Raw genomic sequence first — 16781 nt, 5'->3', positions numbered from 1 at the left:
AAAGCAAACCACGGCTGGAGTAAGTGTCAAGGTCTATGCAACCAGGGTAGAAAGCCCTTTTTGGCTCTTTGAATCACCTGAGGAACTCCCTCTGGCCAGCCAGAAAGGCAGTTATATCCACTCACTCAGGACCTGGAGTCAATATCAGTGAGTCACAGAGAAGGCACCCCCTTCAGCTGTGCTAGCATGCAGCCTGTGTCCATGTCAGTCCAGGCCTCAAGGAGATAGTCACTCCACAAGTGAAATAAAAAGCTCCATGAGAAAGTAGTGAGTAGTGAAAGGAGTGAGTAGTGGTGGGTCTGGGAGCCGTGTTAATCCAATGACAATCACTCTAAGCTTCAGTGTGTCACTAACACAAACACAGAAATTTCCTGAAGCCCTGGTAAAGATAATTAGACAAAATGATGACGGAAAAAAAAAAAAAAAAGAACAGTGAAGATGAATTTGAAAGAAGAACACTGATTCACCACAGGAAAGAAAGTTGGCTGGGCTCTGCTCTGTGACAGACCTTTCTGTAACTGTGGCAGATAACCCGAGAAATGCCTCATTTTGGGCGGGCGCCATGACAGGAATAATATGTTCAGAAGGATGAACTGTTTTTCAACTGTATCCCTCAGGTTATTGGGCACGAATCAGGGCAATCTCTTTTTCAGTCCTTCATTTTTATGTTGCTTAAACATCTCTTTTTCTCTAAGTCTTTTTCCTATGTCTTTATTTTCCAAGCTTAAGGAACATAGTGACATAGATTTCTAACACCACGGTCACAGGAAATCTCTTCATCTCAAATTGCACATGAGGTCTTCATTCAAAATCTCCAAAGAAGTCATTGGGTACACTGAGGGAGCGACAAGTCTCTTTCAAAGTGTTGGCCAAATTATTGCTTGCCCTTAAATGATTACTTCAGACTTTGGAAACACTGGTTTATAGGAAAAGGCAAAAAAAAAAAAAAAAAAAAAAGTGAAAAAGATTTACTTTGGGAGTCTCCACTCTACCCCTGTTGATGGATTTGTAAGCTGGAAGGTTTGTGAACTATAAAACTCTAATGTTTCATCACCATATCTCCAACAGGGAGCTATCAGGTGGTGATAGTTCCATCCTCATGGTCTTACATGCAACGGGATTGATGACTGGGTCAGATACATCAGCTCTTGGAGCGGTGAAGAATGCAGGAGGTTTTTTAGTTGAATAACTATCTTTAGAAGGGCGGCACTTAAAAGTAGCTGTGATAAGAAATGTCCAATGGCTTCCTCAGGACCATTCCCCAGACTCTGCTTCAGGGAACAAAGTGGGTTTTTCATCACTGTATTCCCAGCCCAATGCCTGGCACAAAATAGGCATTCAACAAAATTGTTCAATGGGGGTTGAGTGAAGAGAAATCCTTGTTATCTTAAAGGACACCAGAACATTCTAAGCCAGGGGATGCAGAATATTTTCTATTCTTTTACACATGGACAAACACCACTGAAATATTTTTAGTGTTCATCCTTACAGTGTTCCACCATCCTGAGTGCTCTTGCTTAAATTTTTCTTATGGAAATCCAAATCTTGTTCCCTATAGACTTCTCAGTGCTCTTTAAGTTATAGTTAAAGCTCAGGTCCTTTTTTTGATTAACCAAAATGCTGTATCTTCAGGACTTAAATTTGACTCAAGGCATATTCCTAATAGAATTCACTTTTTCGTTCTTGAAAAGCTTCAGTTCTGTGGCTAATTATCATTACCTCCGAAGGATCAAACAGTGTTAGAGCGGGAAGGGCCCAGGAATGATCAAACTGCACCTCTCATTGCTTCCTTTATGACTCTCTTGCTTTGAGCTCTATCCTCCTGGCAGGTGCACAAGCTGAGTCCACACCACCCTGGCTTGACTGTGGGAGCACAGGAAATGCTAACATACCCCAGACAAGAGGTCATTATCACTCTCAGTGAAAACGTAATGGTGTAGATCATGCAGAGCACACTATTTGTGACTCTACAGGAGAAAAAGTACAGATGCCTATAAGACAATACAAGCTAGCCACCGTTAACACTTCTGTTCTGTTGAGTGAACAGCTAGAGTCACTTTTTCTCCAAGCACATATACCTATCCTGCTCTCCCTGTTTAAGTCGTTCAATGGCTCTCCACTGCCTCTAGGACACAAAGTTCAAACAACTTAACCTAGCCCATTGAGCATCCTGGATCTGGCCCGGCTTACCCTCTAACACCAGCTTCCATTCTTGTCTTCCCTCCGTGCTCATGCCTTCCTTTTGCCTGCAACATCTCTCTGCTTTCTTCTTTGCCTTAGGCAGCTCCTGATTATGCCTTAGGACGCAGCACAGGCATCACCTCCTCCAGGAAGAATTTCCTCAGCCTCATGCTGCCACAGAACCCCATGCTTATCTCGTTCACAGCAGTTTCTGTTTTGAAATCTTCCTCCTCTGCTAACTAGTCACTCCTTTAGAACAGGATTCTGTCCTCTAGTCATCTCTTAGGGCCAAATACGAGCAGACTGCTGTACCTGAAGATGCTTAGAAAACTTTTATTTTTTAATGAATTGAGAAATAAAACACTTTCTGCCATATTTTTGGTGAAGTTTAACTTCAATCGATGATCTATATAAGGACTTTCTCAGAGTCCAGGCAGAGCTATGTGGTCTAAGGGGCTGTCCAATTACAGAGATGTTAAGAAACAAGGAATGCTTGTCTTCCGGGACTTAATTGAGCAGGTTTTCCTAAAGCTAATGTTTCTATGTTTTTAGAATGAGTCGTTTGTGCTTTCAGGTGCCATCCATGATGGGAAGGTAGAATCGATCCCTTGATTCTTACCCCAGACTCATGCAATGACTAACTCTATGCATGCAAAACAATTCCTAATACCATCAAAGCTCATTTCACAGAGGTTGGAGGTTGATATCATAGGTGATGTGTAACCATGGAAAGGGCTCTCTTTATGAGAAATGGAGATTTAAGCCCCGAGGCAAGCATATACGTGACGTTTATCCTTGTTGATGTCAAAACGCTGCTGGCAATGATTCTGATCACTGGGCCAACACATTCCTGGGGAGAGAAATAACAGAGGCTGCCATTGGGCCAATCAGGGCCAATAGTTAAGAAACAGGTCTTGGCAGGTTCCTCTGTTGTAACTTGTCCATCAGTGGAAGAAAAGAGGGAGACGGTGTAATTATGCATCTGGATTTACCAAGGAGGATGACGCTAGTAATAGCATTAACTCTCCAAAGGCGCCTGAATATGGCCTCCAAATCTGGACTCAATTTCTGTGGACGCCAGTGAGCTTTGGTGTGCTTTTGCTTTAAGTGCTTAAAAGTTAGTACGGACAGAGCCAAAAGGCAGCATATGGAAACTCTGGGAACACAGCAGAAGATAAACCAATATTTGGAGAGCATGTTGAAACAGTAACCCTTAAAACAAGTTGTCAAAGGGGAAGGTGCCTGCAAAGCTTTGAAAGCTCCATCAAATAAATTAAAACGTGGTTGTGTAAAAAGGCAACACCTTCTGCTCTAGCCATTTTCAGCCAGTATAAAAGAAAATTAGAAATTGGAAATCATTTGCTGCTAGTACGCATGGATTTTGTTAGTGAATAATAAAATAGGCATTGTGAAGTCTGCTTTTAAAGAGGAGACTCTGTGACCTTTAAGACGTTTTTCTTAACTCTCTCGTCTCCAATAGGGATTCTCAAACTTCTTTTATAGTTCTTGCTGGTTTGAGGAACCACCCTAGGTCTGAGAAAAGAGACTGGGATTGGGGCGAGGGGCAGAAACCAAGTGCTGTTCCTGGAATTATGGGCTTTTTCCCCCCTTCACTGTTTATCTATTCTGCACCACTCAGCTGTTCTCTGTTGCACAGAAATAAAAGTTTAGTTTAAAAAGTATGTTAGAACAAAGCTGCAGAAATTGCCTGGAATTTCCTTCATTTTCAGCCATCTGGCTTTCATTGCTTACTTTTTTCCCCTCCTCCACGTACGTTTACCAAATCTTTTCAACACACGCTGGCCAAGCTATCAAATGCTTATAATTAATAACAGTCATTCTCTCTCTCTCTCTCTCTCTCTCTCTCTCTCTCTCTCTCTCTCTTTTTAAGGTAGTGCTTTCTGGCTTTCCTTGGGCTGTTCATGTCACCGCTCGTATAAACCAGGGAGACGGTCAGTAAAACTTAATTATTCAGGCTCAGTTGAATAAGAGAGAAAATCTCATCAAATGGGAGCCCAGAATACAAAACGTTACGTTTTATTTCAAACTAAAAGTATTTCTCACCAAGAAAGGAAAGAGAAGAAGAAGAGAATTTTTCTGAGTTCCCACTAAACTCCTATTTAGAGATGAAGAATCTGGGCAACCAAAAAGGTCGTGTAGCTAAACATGACACAGCAGTCTCTGAACACAGGTCTAAAGCTATCTGCTGGTTTTTATTTTGGTGGTCTTAGGGATGGGAAAGATTTTTAGCACATATTATTAAGTGAAAAATCAAGTTGCCAAGTAATATATACAATATGATCCCATTTGCAAAGGGAGGAAAATCTTATGTATGTGTAAATGTTTATATATGTATATAAATTCATAGAAAAAGGTCTGGAAAGCTATGTCCCAAACCATTAACGGTGGCTATCTCCAGGGAGAAGGTTCTGGAGCTGTAGAGTATGGTGGTGAAAAAGGACACATGTCTTTCTTCCTTGATTACTTCTGCTATGCTTGACTTTTAAAGAGTGAGAATATTCATATATTACTTGCATAACTATAACAGTCAGAAGTCTTCTTACTTGGAAGAGGAGGCTAAGCTCTTTCCTAATGACTGATTTTAGCTCCTTTTTGAACATTTCTACCTTAAGCTGGTCTAGCCCACCAGTGAAGGTGAGCAGTGGAGGGGTTTCTAGACACAAATGACAGAGATGGTGCTAAAAGTACCTCAAATAGTTTTTCTTCCTTGTAATTAAAACATCTTTGCTATCAACTTTGATGCACTATTCTCATTGTCAGCTCACAAGTAAAAATGGCCCTAATTTCTTCTGGCCAATTTTAGGCAAGGTTGTTAAGGGCTGTATTACTTTCCATCTCTCCTGACAATTAGACTCCTCCCTGGGTAGTGCTAACAAGTCACTCAACCTCCATGGGGTCTGCTCTCTCCTCTATTAAGGATTGCCCTCTCACTATTATTTGGGGGGATACTTTGCCATACATGGCTGCTAGCTAACATAAGGGGTTACTTATCCTAAGTCTATTTATACTTTGAGTTGATATTTAAAACCTTAAAGTTATAGAAGGGACTCTAATAATGGCATTTTTAGCATCATCTGATGGGTGGAAGAGAGGGGATAGAGGATGGAGAGCAGAGATAGCATTGGTGTCTTCCCAGCTATCATTAATACCCAGATCTAAATATTACTCCGTATAGGGGTGCCTGGCTGGCTCAGTTGGTTAAATGTCTGACTTCGGCTCAGGTCATGATCTCACAGCTAGTGGGTTCGAGCCCCATGTCGGGCTCTGTGCTGACAGCTCAGAGCCTGGAGCCTGCTTTGGATTCTGTGTCTCCCTCTCTCTGTGTCCCTTCCCCACTCACACTCTGTCTCCCTCTCTCTCTCTCTCTCTCTGTCTCTCTAATGTTTAAATAAACATTAAAAAATTTAAAAAATATTACTCTGTATACATTTGGTCCTGGTCCATTATGCCCATGTATTCAATAAGCACTTAACAAGCACCTGCTATGTGTCAAACAGTATGCCAGCTGCTAGTTCCAGAGAGAGGTGGGTTTGGACATAGAGCTGATAGTGTGGACTTCTTTAAAATACAGTCCTCTTCAATAGGTACCTACTATTTTTTAAAGCGCCTTAAAAATGCAGGCAGTCCATGCTTGCTCACTCTCTCTCTCTCTCTCTCTCTGTCTCTCTCTCTCTCTCTCTCTCTCTCTCTCTCACACACACACACACACACACACACTGGAACAATCAGACACCTCCAGCTTGAGAGTCTCCTCCTTGCTGTGGAGAGCTGGGTGTGAGAATGTAAGGAACCTGGAGAAAGTTAGACACACGCTTCTGATACCAGCCCTGCCATCCACACAGAGTAAGTCAGGAGAAGGTATATTTAATCTCAGAAAGATGCCCAGAGGGGACACACCCTCTAGGCCTTTGGCATTTTCTGTGTGATAACTCTGACCACACATAAGAGGAAAAAGTGGCTCTCTGATCTGTGTATTAGGACTGACAGCTGCCTGGGAAAGCCACTTGTCCTAACTGGTGGCCACCTCTCAGACGTGAACCCAGTGACAAGACTGGAAACGTCATTTCTGCATGTCCCATAGAAAATGCTATGGTGCTCTGAACACACGGACATCAGCACAGACCAAGAGCCCAAAAGACAATGCATAGGAACTTGGGGCCCATTAGAGGACACCCTAAAATGTGCAGGGAACACTGATCTGTACACGAAAAGAATTGTGAATTAAAGATTTAAATTATTCAACGGAACAGGTTATTGGGAAAACAGTGTACTATTATGTCCCTACCAAATCCATTTCTCTTCTATGTACACCTTATACCTAGTTTCCGAATGAGAGATTGTTTCCCCTCTGATGCCACACTGAAATAGCTCACAGGAAATGCACCTCCATACATGACTCACTTTTAAGATGAAAATCTGCTTTGGCTCTTTAACACGAGATGAAGACTGGTATCAGGCCACTGTATGTCAGCCCTCTCTTGTTGTTTTAATTAGCATCAGTCTACAAATACTCAGCTCTGGACGGTCGGCCCAAGGAACCCCTGGCTGTGCCCTGTAAGAGAGGCCTTGCCTGTCAGTCTGATAATTGGCTGGTGGGAGATTAAAGCACCGAGTTTATCTGGAGCAAATGCAATAAAGTTAAGCCTAACAAGGGTCCTTGTCTTGGAGTCAATATAAAGGTCGTAGAGTAAATTAAGCCTATCTAATTTAACTATGTTCAGTACTTTGAGGATGGGAAGTAACACCTTGTGTCTTCTTCCTTCTGCTGCCCAGGAAGGGTCGGATTTAGTGGCTGCAAATCCCACAAGATCTTTAGCTGGTCCCGGGTGCTGACTTCTCAGCATTGCCTCAGCTCATCACAGCATTTGGATGTCATTACCACGCTGGAATGTGGTTAGACACTTAGGCTTGTTTTTAAAGTGATGGTAAGTAAGCGGAACAGAAATGACATCAATTAGCAGCACACAGCGGTAGCGGTCCAGTGTGTCTGCCTATAGACTAATGAAGACTCGTGGGATATTTGAGAAGGATGTGGTCACCTCAGATCATCTCCTACCGCCTGTTCATTTTGCATATACAGAAACAGAAAGGGCAGACATCTTGCCCCACGTCACATGGCTGGTGGGTGACAAAGCTAGGGTGAGAACCTCTGGACCTCCTGGCCAAGGCCCTTACAGGCCGTCCAGGCCCAACCCACTCTGCTTGTTCTTGGGAGAATGCAGTCAGACGGAAGAGGTTTGTACCCCCTTGCCCATGCAGTTAGGTCTGCCCAACTGGAAAACTGCGAGGTTAGGTGGGAGATGAGGGACCAGGTCAAACAGGGACAGAAAAGAGGTTTCTTGGGATTCTACGCACTAGATCTAGCCTTTTCTGGGTCTGGCCCTCGATTCTATTTTTCTGGCTGCTGTTCTCCTGGGTGGAGTGCTACTCCAAGTAGTGGCTGACTGCTTTGCTGGTTGCCATGGAGATGGTGGTACCATAGGCCCTCCTTATTTCTGCATCGGAAGGGGGAAGCGAGCCCACCATCCAGATCGATATATGAAACACCTTGGGGCGCCTAGGTGGCTCAGTCCGTTAAGTGTCTGACTCCAGCTCAGGTCTCAATCTCGCGGTTCATGGGTTCGAGCCCCGCGTCCGGCTCTGTGCTGACAGCTCGGAGCCTGGAGCCTGCTTCGGATTCTGTGTCTCCCTCTCTCTCTGTCCCTCCCCTGCTCACACTGTGTCTCTTTGTCTCTCAAGAATAAACATTAATTTAAAAAAAAAAAATTAAAAAAAGGTAACCTGAAAAAAATATATACATGGAACACTTCTGGTGACCAGCAGAAGTGTCACTATCAGCTTGTGTCCTGATTTGGCCTGTAATTTGTACCCTTTAAGTTCCTAAGAAAGGCATTTTGTTGACTGAGAAATAAGACAAGCTGCCTCAGCAAATTATTGTCCATGCCTAAAGGCAACACCCTGCTTCTTCCGTGTTACTTTGCAGAAACAGAAGAGATATCGTTCAGAAACGGCATTCCCCTTCCTATGTAGGATATGACCTTATCTCATAACATTCTTCATCCCATCAGTACACTTGAAAGTCTGGCTTTGGTTCTTTAACCATCTTCCTTTGAAACCAGAATCACCGATGAGATGGCTTAGCTTCTACAGAGATTTGTTCCAGAGAAGTATCTGCAGGCAAGTCTTTCAAGACACCATAAAATTGTGTGGACTGGAGCAGTGATTGGATTGATTAACTAAGGCTCAAGGTCGGGTAAAAACGAGACCCAGGCAGGACCAAAAAATGAAATGCTCTAATTGATTTTATGCATGTGGAATGACACACATACACTCCAGAGCACGCTATAATGAATCTGCATGCTGTGTGCATGCGGATTTCACAGCGGATCAATTATACCACCCAGCCACCCTGCAGTCCACAAGCCAATCTGTTACTATGCTGTGAGGGCTTGGGATACCAGCTAAAAGTGGCCGAGACCCTGAAGACTGCGGTCCTTCAAGGTCCTTTAGGAGACAGCACGACAGCACGTGCACAGCCACGCACGCCACGGGGCTCATTTCAGTGTACGGAGCTTTCTGGACCCTGAGCATGACCATTGGGCTGGAATTCCAAAGCCCTGGTTTCAATTAAACTTAAGTGGATTTGACTAAAAGTTTGAACTGATGCTAATTGGTTTTCAAAACACTGGGTTTTGAACAAGAAGCGTTCTGGTCTTGCGCTGTGGACAGATGCACCCTACCCTGAACACGCTCCTGGGAAGCAAGGGCAGGCGCCGTGCCCCTCGCCCCTTACCTGGCCGGGCAGGGATCCAAACTGCAAGATTTGAGGAGCCGGGGGGGTCGGCGGCTGGTCACGCACAGGTTCTCATCAGCAGGCTCCCGCGTCTGTTTGTTCAGGCAGCTCACCACAGCCTCCTGGACACCTGCGTACAAATCACACTGTCAGGCCAGAGTGGGCGTGTGTGGGGTGATGAAGTGTAGACAAGGCAGCTGGTGGGAGGCCTCTGTGATTGGTAGGACTCTGGCTGCGTGTCGGAGAACGCAGCTTAAAGCCCAGGACTGCCCATCTTGTCAGGCATCGCTCGATCAGGGAGAAATTACTCTTGAGTTTGAACCTCTGTAAATGTGACCCTTGAGGAGGGCAACTTCCCTCATGGGAGAGCTGGCCACCAGTCCTGATGAAATGCTTTAAAACAACGCCACCAAAGCCATAGAGCTGCCAAAGCGGGAGTGTGATAATTTAATGCAGAAGGAGGGCAGGGTGACAAAAAAAAAATGTCCCCAAGACCTTCACACGTTATATTTTAATCAACAGGCGACTGTTGTATTTGGAAGGGAGGCCAAGAGCTGTGTTTTAATAGCCAATATTCTGCAGACTGCTGTTCTCCGGGGGCCTTGCCTTGAGGATTCCAATCTTTGCTGGTTTCCTTTTGATTCTAGTTCATGTCTTTAGTGACCTGGGCGGCTTTGGATGTTGGAACAAAAGCAAGCTAATGAGGTACACAATGACTATACCCATGAAACACAATCTTTTCTACATGCATGGGAAATACCGCTCCCACAGACACTTGCGTGTCTCTGACACGAGTTTGAGCAGTGGCTGGTGCAGAGTTATTGGCAGGTCTTCTGAGGTGGTGTGCAGGACCCCTTATGGAGACCTTAATGGAGCCAGGAAACATTTAGGTGGGTATGGTAATGACCAGACATTTCATGCAGGTGCCCATGGTCATAGTAAGAGTCAAAATCCACAGGTGGGACATTACTAGTCAGGTGCCAATGCTAAGAGCTTGACACGCACCACGCAATTCTCCCAACTCCATGAGGTAAGTGCTATTTTTATCCCATTTTACAGATAAGGACACTGAGGCTTAGAAAGGCGAAGAGACTTGCTAAGGTCATGTAGTTGATAAGCAGTGAGGCAATGCCTTAGCACTGGAGCTTTTAATGACAGGACTAACATTTAAAAATACTAAAAGGCTGCTTCTATCTGCTAGAGATCTTCGGGAATAACCTAGACATTTGTCTGGGATCACTTCAGTAGAGGGCAGGGTAAGGAAGAGGCCAGATGAGACATTCTTGATACTCTGCTTTCAGTCATACATAGCTGTGTATAAAAAGGTACATACAGCTTAATATACCTATGTGTAGTTAAATATTTGTATATGATTTTGGCAGAGAACGTGACAACCTATATAATTAGTTTTGTATATAAATACACAAACATTTTCTTGTTCTTACTTTCTGTCTTGCTTTATCAAAAGTACCCAATATATACAACTGCCCTGATCAGTTATTAGTCCTGCTCCTTCCCTCATGCCGTCTATCCCATATTTCTCCAAGTAGTTATTACTTCAATCAACAGGCTGTTTCCTTTTTTTGTTTTTAAGGTTTATTTATTTCTGAGAGCGAGAGAGGCAGAGTGGAGTAGGGGAGGGGCAGAGGGGGAGACAGAATCCGAAGCAGGCTCCAGGCTCCGAGCTGTCAGCACAGAACCCGATATGGGGTTTGAACCCATGAACTGCAAGATCATGACCTGAGCCGATGTCAGACGTTTAACTGACTGAGTCACCCAGTTGCCCCAACAGGCCAAAGTTTCCTAAGGTGATGTTATACGGACTGAGGTCACTCAGAAAGACTGCCATTTAACAAGTGACATTTTGGGGTGCCTGGTGGCTCAGCTGGTTAAATGTCTGACTCTTGATTTCAGCTCAGGTCATGATCTCACGGTCATGAGACTGAGCCCTGCTTCAGGCTCTGTGCTGGTGTGGAGCCTGCTTAAGATTCTCTCTCTTTCTCTCTCTCTCTCTGACCTTCCCCAACTTGCACTCTTTCTCTCTAAAAGAAGATGACATTTTATTTATTTATTTTTTACAGTTTATTCATTTATTTTGAGAGAGACAGAGATAGCATGAGTGGGGGAGGGACAGAGAGAAAGGGAGAGAGAAAACCCTAAGCAGGCTCCCTTCTGCCAGCCTAGAGCCTGACACAGGGCTCGAACCCACGAAACTGTGAGCCACTTAACCGGCTGAGCTACCCAGGCTCCCGGAAAGTGACATTTTAAGCCAGAATTGGAAGCACCTTTCCCAGAAGTCTGACAAATTAAACCTTTTCAAAAATCACAGTATTTACTTTGAGCACATGCATGTAAATTTTCTATTTCTTACGCTTTTTGTGAGCTTTAAAATTTAAATATATCATGGTCAGTTCAGGCTGGAGCATTTGCAATTTCTACTAGACATTCAAGCTATCCCACCAGATTCCATAATGCTGGCTCCAGGGTGTTGCTCTCTTGGTTGCAGCTGGGATGAGCCATTTGAAATTCATGGTATGACAATGTAGCAAAACATTTCACAAGAAACTGTTGAAATCATCACTGATACTACCCCCTGGGAGAGTCCGGCATTAAGGTAATGACGACAAAGTGCTGGATGAAGCTAAGTCTTCTATACAGAATCTGGACCTGGGGTTATATTAGAAATTAGGCTTTCAGGGGTGCCTGGGTGGCTCAGTCAGTTAAACATCTGACTTCGGCTCAGGTCATGATCTCGCGGTTCGCAAGTTCGAGCCCCATGACGGGTTCTGTGCTGACAGCTCAGAGCCCGGCACCTGCTTCAGATTCTGTGTCTCCCTCTTTCTCTGCCCTTCCCCTGCTCACACTGTCTCTGTCTCTCAAAAATAAATAAACGTTAAAAAAAAAAAGAAATTAGGCTTTCAATTCATTTGGGTACCTGGTAATATTCAAGAGATTCTAAACATCACTCTAAAATACATTTTTGCTTTTTCCGGCTACTGAATACTTTATGAAATTGAGTCGATGACATCAGCAGGAAGTGACCCCAGGTTCTACCACTTCCCCCAGTTGGAAGGGCTTTAGGTGTGGAGCTGTGTGGATGGTGGGCTCTGTTTCTCCTTCACGAACTCCTAGTTTATACCACTGAAGTCTTTCTATCACTGCAAAGAACAAGGGTCTCAAGGGCTAACAGTTCTAAAAGGACGTCAGTATTGTCCTCTTAGATATGCGTGTGGAACACAAATTTTCATTACCCCAAACCAATAAACCTCAGCTCCAGATAAGTATCACCTGGGAGGTGGTTAAATGCTGAGATTAAGCAGCATTCCAGAGTTACCAAATTCGAATCTAACATATCATAAAACGAAACACGAGGCCTCAGCGGCACTGTGTTAAATGTCCCTAGCCATAGGGGCCATTTACTGGCATTCTTAGGTGGGGCCTTGGGTGCTGAGGGAAACTAAGGACAGAGCTCTGTCATTTTAAGGAGTATCTGGGACCAGCCCTGTGGTCAACACACAATACATTTTTGTGGTGTGATGCAGGAAATGCCTCAAGGGCAGGGCATTGTGAGCACAGTGCTGTGTAGGCCAAGGGGAGGTGGGAGAGGGCCGCCTGGGGGAAGGCACATGGAGGGAGGGAGCTGCCCTGGAATGGGGAGCGTGGGAAGTCACAGGAGGGAGGGCATGTGAAAACCTCACCTGTGAGGTCACAGCATACTTGGCCCAGCGGAGTTGGCCAGGATGTGAGAAGTTGGCTCAACAAATGCGTGCTCTTTCCTAATAGGCTAATATATGCACTTAGAAGGACATTTTGAACCAACACAGAACACATGTTTAAGCACACGACTTCACGATTCTGAGTTTTCCTTTCTTGACAGAAACAAAGGAGAGAGGACTCGTAAGGAAGGGGAGTGGCAGGTATAAGACTTCACCTTTCATTCTTGCCCAAGTAAATTTCAAGTTTTCCCTCAGCTAGGTTTTAATGTTGATTTTACCGTCTAGGAGTTCAATGTAATAAAGCTGTTCAGGTTCAAAGCCACTCTCCTTGACCACACCTATTAGTTCACATGTGGGAAATTAAAATATAACAAGGAGATGATAGTGGGACGCAGGACACATATCTGAACAGGTTAGGCTAACTTTCAATCTTCCAGAAAATGGGATTTTCAGGGTTCATATCTCCCAGAAGAGCATAATTGTTACGTGATCTTTGATGACAGCTTGGGGAAACACAGCCACCAACCATAGCCTAAATTACTAACTAGTTCCTTCTGGCTGCTACCTCTGCTAGGTGAAAGGTTCCTTCTATATCTATCCAGTGTTAGCTCTTGAGATAGGGAAGACAATAAAATACACTGACCAGCCTTATAACCCAAAATTGATTTAAAAGTTACCTGTTAATCCTGCACATTTTTGGTAGGCTTCAGCAAGAATGATTAAAAATATATATAACCTTGTGGGTTATATTTCGGTGAAAGATCAAAGTAGCACAATGTTACTGCCAAGCACTGACTTCAAAATATACATGTCCCATATAGTGAGATGATTTTTTAGTGCATATGGGCATCATATGGACCATATAACACAACCATATTTTCACCACTTTGGAATTTTCAACTCTACCATTTTAGGTGCAAATATATTACCTTGGCACAGTTACATAAGTGTAGGTAAGCATGCACAGTTGTTGACAGTTAAAGACATAAGACATTTCAGTAACTTTACCCTGCCTTGGCTATAAAGGATGCACAATTTATGTTATACAAAGACGCTCAGTTCCTACAGGCAGAGATCAATTGTATATCAAACCCCCAAATCTTATTTCCAAATCAGTATCTTCTGAAAACATTTGAAATTAAAACCACTCCACATGCTCTCTACACTTTGAGTTTTATACCACTGGTTGATCAGCAGAATGGTTAGATAAAGGTATCTGGTTATTTATTATTCCATTACTGCATCTATTTTTTCCATCTGCTCATAAAGTTCCAGGCTTGACTTGTAACTGAGAACCAGAACTGAGAGACCATAAGTAAAAAAAAATTTTCCAAAGCAAATTCATTTTAGACTAGGGATAACGATGGTTCCTTTCAGGTGATGATGGACATTGGGGATAAACACACCCCTTCTGAACTCTTGAGTCACTTGTTATATTGGAAAGAAGCAGTTGTGCCTATGGGTTGTGGTCTTTCCACCTGACTTCTCAGCTCCTGCCGGGGCTCAGAGATCACTGAGGCTTATTTAACACTTCTCCCTTGGTAGGCATAGAAGAAAAGATGCCCTCAATGTGTGTGGAGAAGAACACAAGGACAGAGATTAGCTGCGTTCCAGGAAATTCTTCCAGAATCAGAAGGAAGATTTTAGGTTTTAAAATAACAGGGCCCTCCATTAAGACACTTAATTTCAGTTTGAAACTGGAAGACTTGGAAACAAACAAGAACCTCAAGGTCAACACTATTAAATGCTTGCTAAAAGATCTGATGGAGAAAATGGATTCTTTGCTAGTATGTACTTGTTCCACTAGTATTCCTTTTCAACTGCATGTGAACATTTTGGGCACAAGTACTTGTACATTCATTCTCACTAACGATAAGACGCCTTTTTAAAAGGGTTTCCAAAATGCCATGGTTTAGAAGCCATTTTTGGAAAATAATTTTATTAAAAAATTTTTTTAAATGTTTATTTATTTTTGAGACAATGCGAGAGACAGAGTGCAAGCAGCAGGGGGGCAGACAGAGGGAGACACCGAATCTGAAGCGGGCTCCAGGCTCTGAGCTGTCAGCCCAGAGCCCGACGTGGGGCTCGAACTCACGAACCGTGAGATCATGACCTGAGCCGAAGTCGGACGCTTAACCGACTGAGCCACTCAGGTGCCCCTGGAAAATAATTTTAATGCTTTTTTATACCGGTTGAAAAACTTTGCTAGCAATACAGAACCATAAGGTGCCAAAGGGGGTTACTGCTAGCCACTGAGAGAAATTTGGCAAGGAAATTAGACAGTATTTTCCTCACCTCTCAAAATCTCTCTTGGGAGCCGACATGGGAGACAGTGGCTTTATGGATCTAATGTATGTTCTATTGTGTAAGAAAGATCATCAACTTGAAGAATTTCATGGGTGGTTTAACTGCCCTCCTCTTCCCTCACAACACCATCCATAACACCTGAAATAAAGAATCACTGAACCTGTTGTTATGGCTATGAAATATCCCTAAGAGAATCAGGTCAATATACATGGAAGCATGTAATGTTAGTTAAATGATAATCGTAAGGGGGAAAGCTTCAGGAATTCTCTAAGTGCTTAAAGCAGTGAGGTATGCTGGAAAGACTTTGGACAGAGAAATAAATAATTAGCAGGCCTAATCCCAGCTGTCACTCACTAGCTGCGTGATTGCAAGTCAACCCAGCTTCTTCGGACCTTCGTTTTCTCATCTGCAAAATGGCGGTGGGGTCAGACTTTAAAGTCCTTTCCTGTTCCAGGTAAGCACACTGTTATGTGCCCTTTATACATCCTTTTCCCTTTGTAAAGAGGTACTGCTTTGGAAAATCCGCTGAGTAAAGCGAGGGGGGCGGGGGCTCTAACCTATTCTGGGGAAGAGTAGAATGTTTTGTCATCTTGGGCCTTGGTCCATACCACATGCACTAAAGCAAGGACATAGATAAATAAAACTGAATGTTGAGAGCATTGCCAGGTTAGTGTCAACTGTGTTTCTCAGTCAGATACCCTAGGATATATTGCAAAACATCAGAACGACAACTGAAAGTAAAAGCATGAGTTGTGTTGGCCACTCACAGCCAACAGTCTGAGCGCCACTCAAGCCCAAAGAGAAATACATCTGTGTTTCATTCAGTATGCTTTCCATTTAGGATGGCTTCCTCCCCTCCTCCCCCTGCTTATCATTCCTGGACTAGAAGCGGTCATGTGACACAGTCTCCTGCAGGGAGAGAGGATAAAGAAAAAAGACAAGCCGATGGTGGGGATGTGAGCCAGAGTCCCCCCTTCTTACCTCCTCCACAGGACTCGGAGCACTTGGTGAAGCCCTCATACTCCCAGTCATACAGCTCGTCGAAATCCTGCAGGCCACCGAAGAGGCCATCTGTCTCTTCTGGGTTAAACTCAGGAGCTTCCCCGTTGCATGGTCCTGCATAACAGGCACGCTGGGATGCTGGCTTGGGCCCCTCACATTCATCAACAGGCAGGTCAGCCACGGACTGGGAGAAAGACAGGAGCACCTGGCACCTCACCATTCGCACCTGGGTCCCCACACCACAGGTAACCGTGCAGGCTGACCAGGCTTCCGGGATGAACCTGCAGTCGGCAAGCAAACAAGAGGACAGCATGAAGAGCCCCAGGCAGGAGACCCTGGGGGTGGTGGACGGCTGCATCCCACCTGCCGCCCCTGCCCAGCGCCGTTCGGGGCTCTGCTACCCTGTCCTGTGATGGGTGCTTCGGTCTAGTTCATGAGCTCATTTGCCACGGGTTTCTGGATTGGTTTTTTTGTAAGTGTCATATGAACTCCCAGCTGTAAGACATTCCAGCCACAGACCACCTGCTTTCTCCCTGCTTTGCACCCACAGCGGTAGCTCTTCAGAGCAGGAGTTGGTGGTTTCTTCACTCTCTCTAAATCCCAGCACTTGTGCCTTCTGAAAGATGCTGGCTATTCTTATAGTAGACTAATACGGATCCCAAAACTATCACAAAATAAGCCCTTAGCGATATTTAAGGAGGTGGGTTTTTTTTTTGGTTTTGTTTTTTTTAGTCTGGATCTCATATTCTGTAACTTTCTTT

At 44.1% G+C, this 16781-nt stretch overlaps 1 protein-coding gene across 8 annotated transcripts in view; it reads right to left on the bottom strand.

Annotated features, from left to right (window-relative positions):
- Positions 1–16781, bottom strand: part of ADAMTSL1 (ADAMTS like 1) — an 883534-nt gene that overhangs the window by 166618 nt on the left and 700135 nt on the right. For all 8 annotated transcript variants that reach the window (XM_045043887.1, XM_045043888.1, XM_045043889.1 and 5 more), the window contains 2 exons: positions 16000–16301; positions 8996–9125 (listed from right to left, as the gene is read on the bottom strand). In XM_045043887.1, coding sequence (XP_044899822.1) covers positions 8996–9125; positions 16000–16301 — 432 coding nt within the window. The remainder of the gene's footprint in view (positions 1–8995; positions 9126–15999; positions 16302–16781) is intronic.

This window comes from Felis catus, chromosome D4, assembly GCF_018350175.1.
Source record: "Felis catus isolate Fca126 chromosome D4, F.catus_Fca126_mat1.0, whole genome shotgun sequence".
In the NCBI taxonomy this organism is placed as follows: domain Eukaryota; kingdom Metazoa; phylum Chordata; class Mammalia; order Carnivora; family Felidae; genus Felis; species Felis catus.
This window is presented reverse-complemented; position numbering and strand designations above follow the sequence as displayed.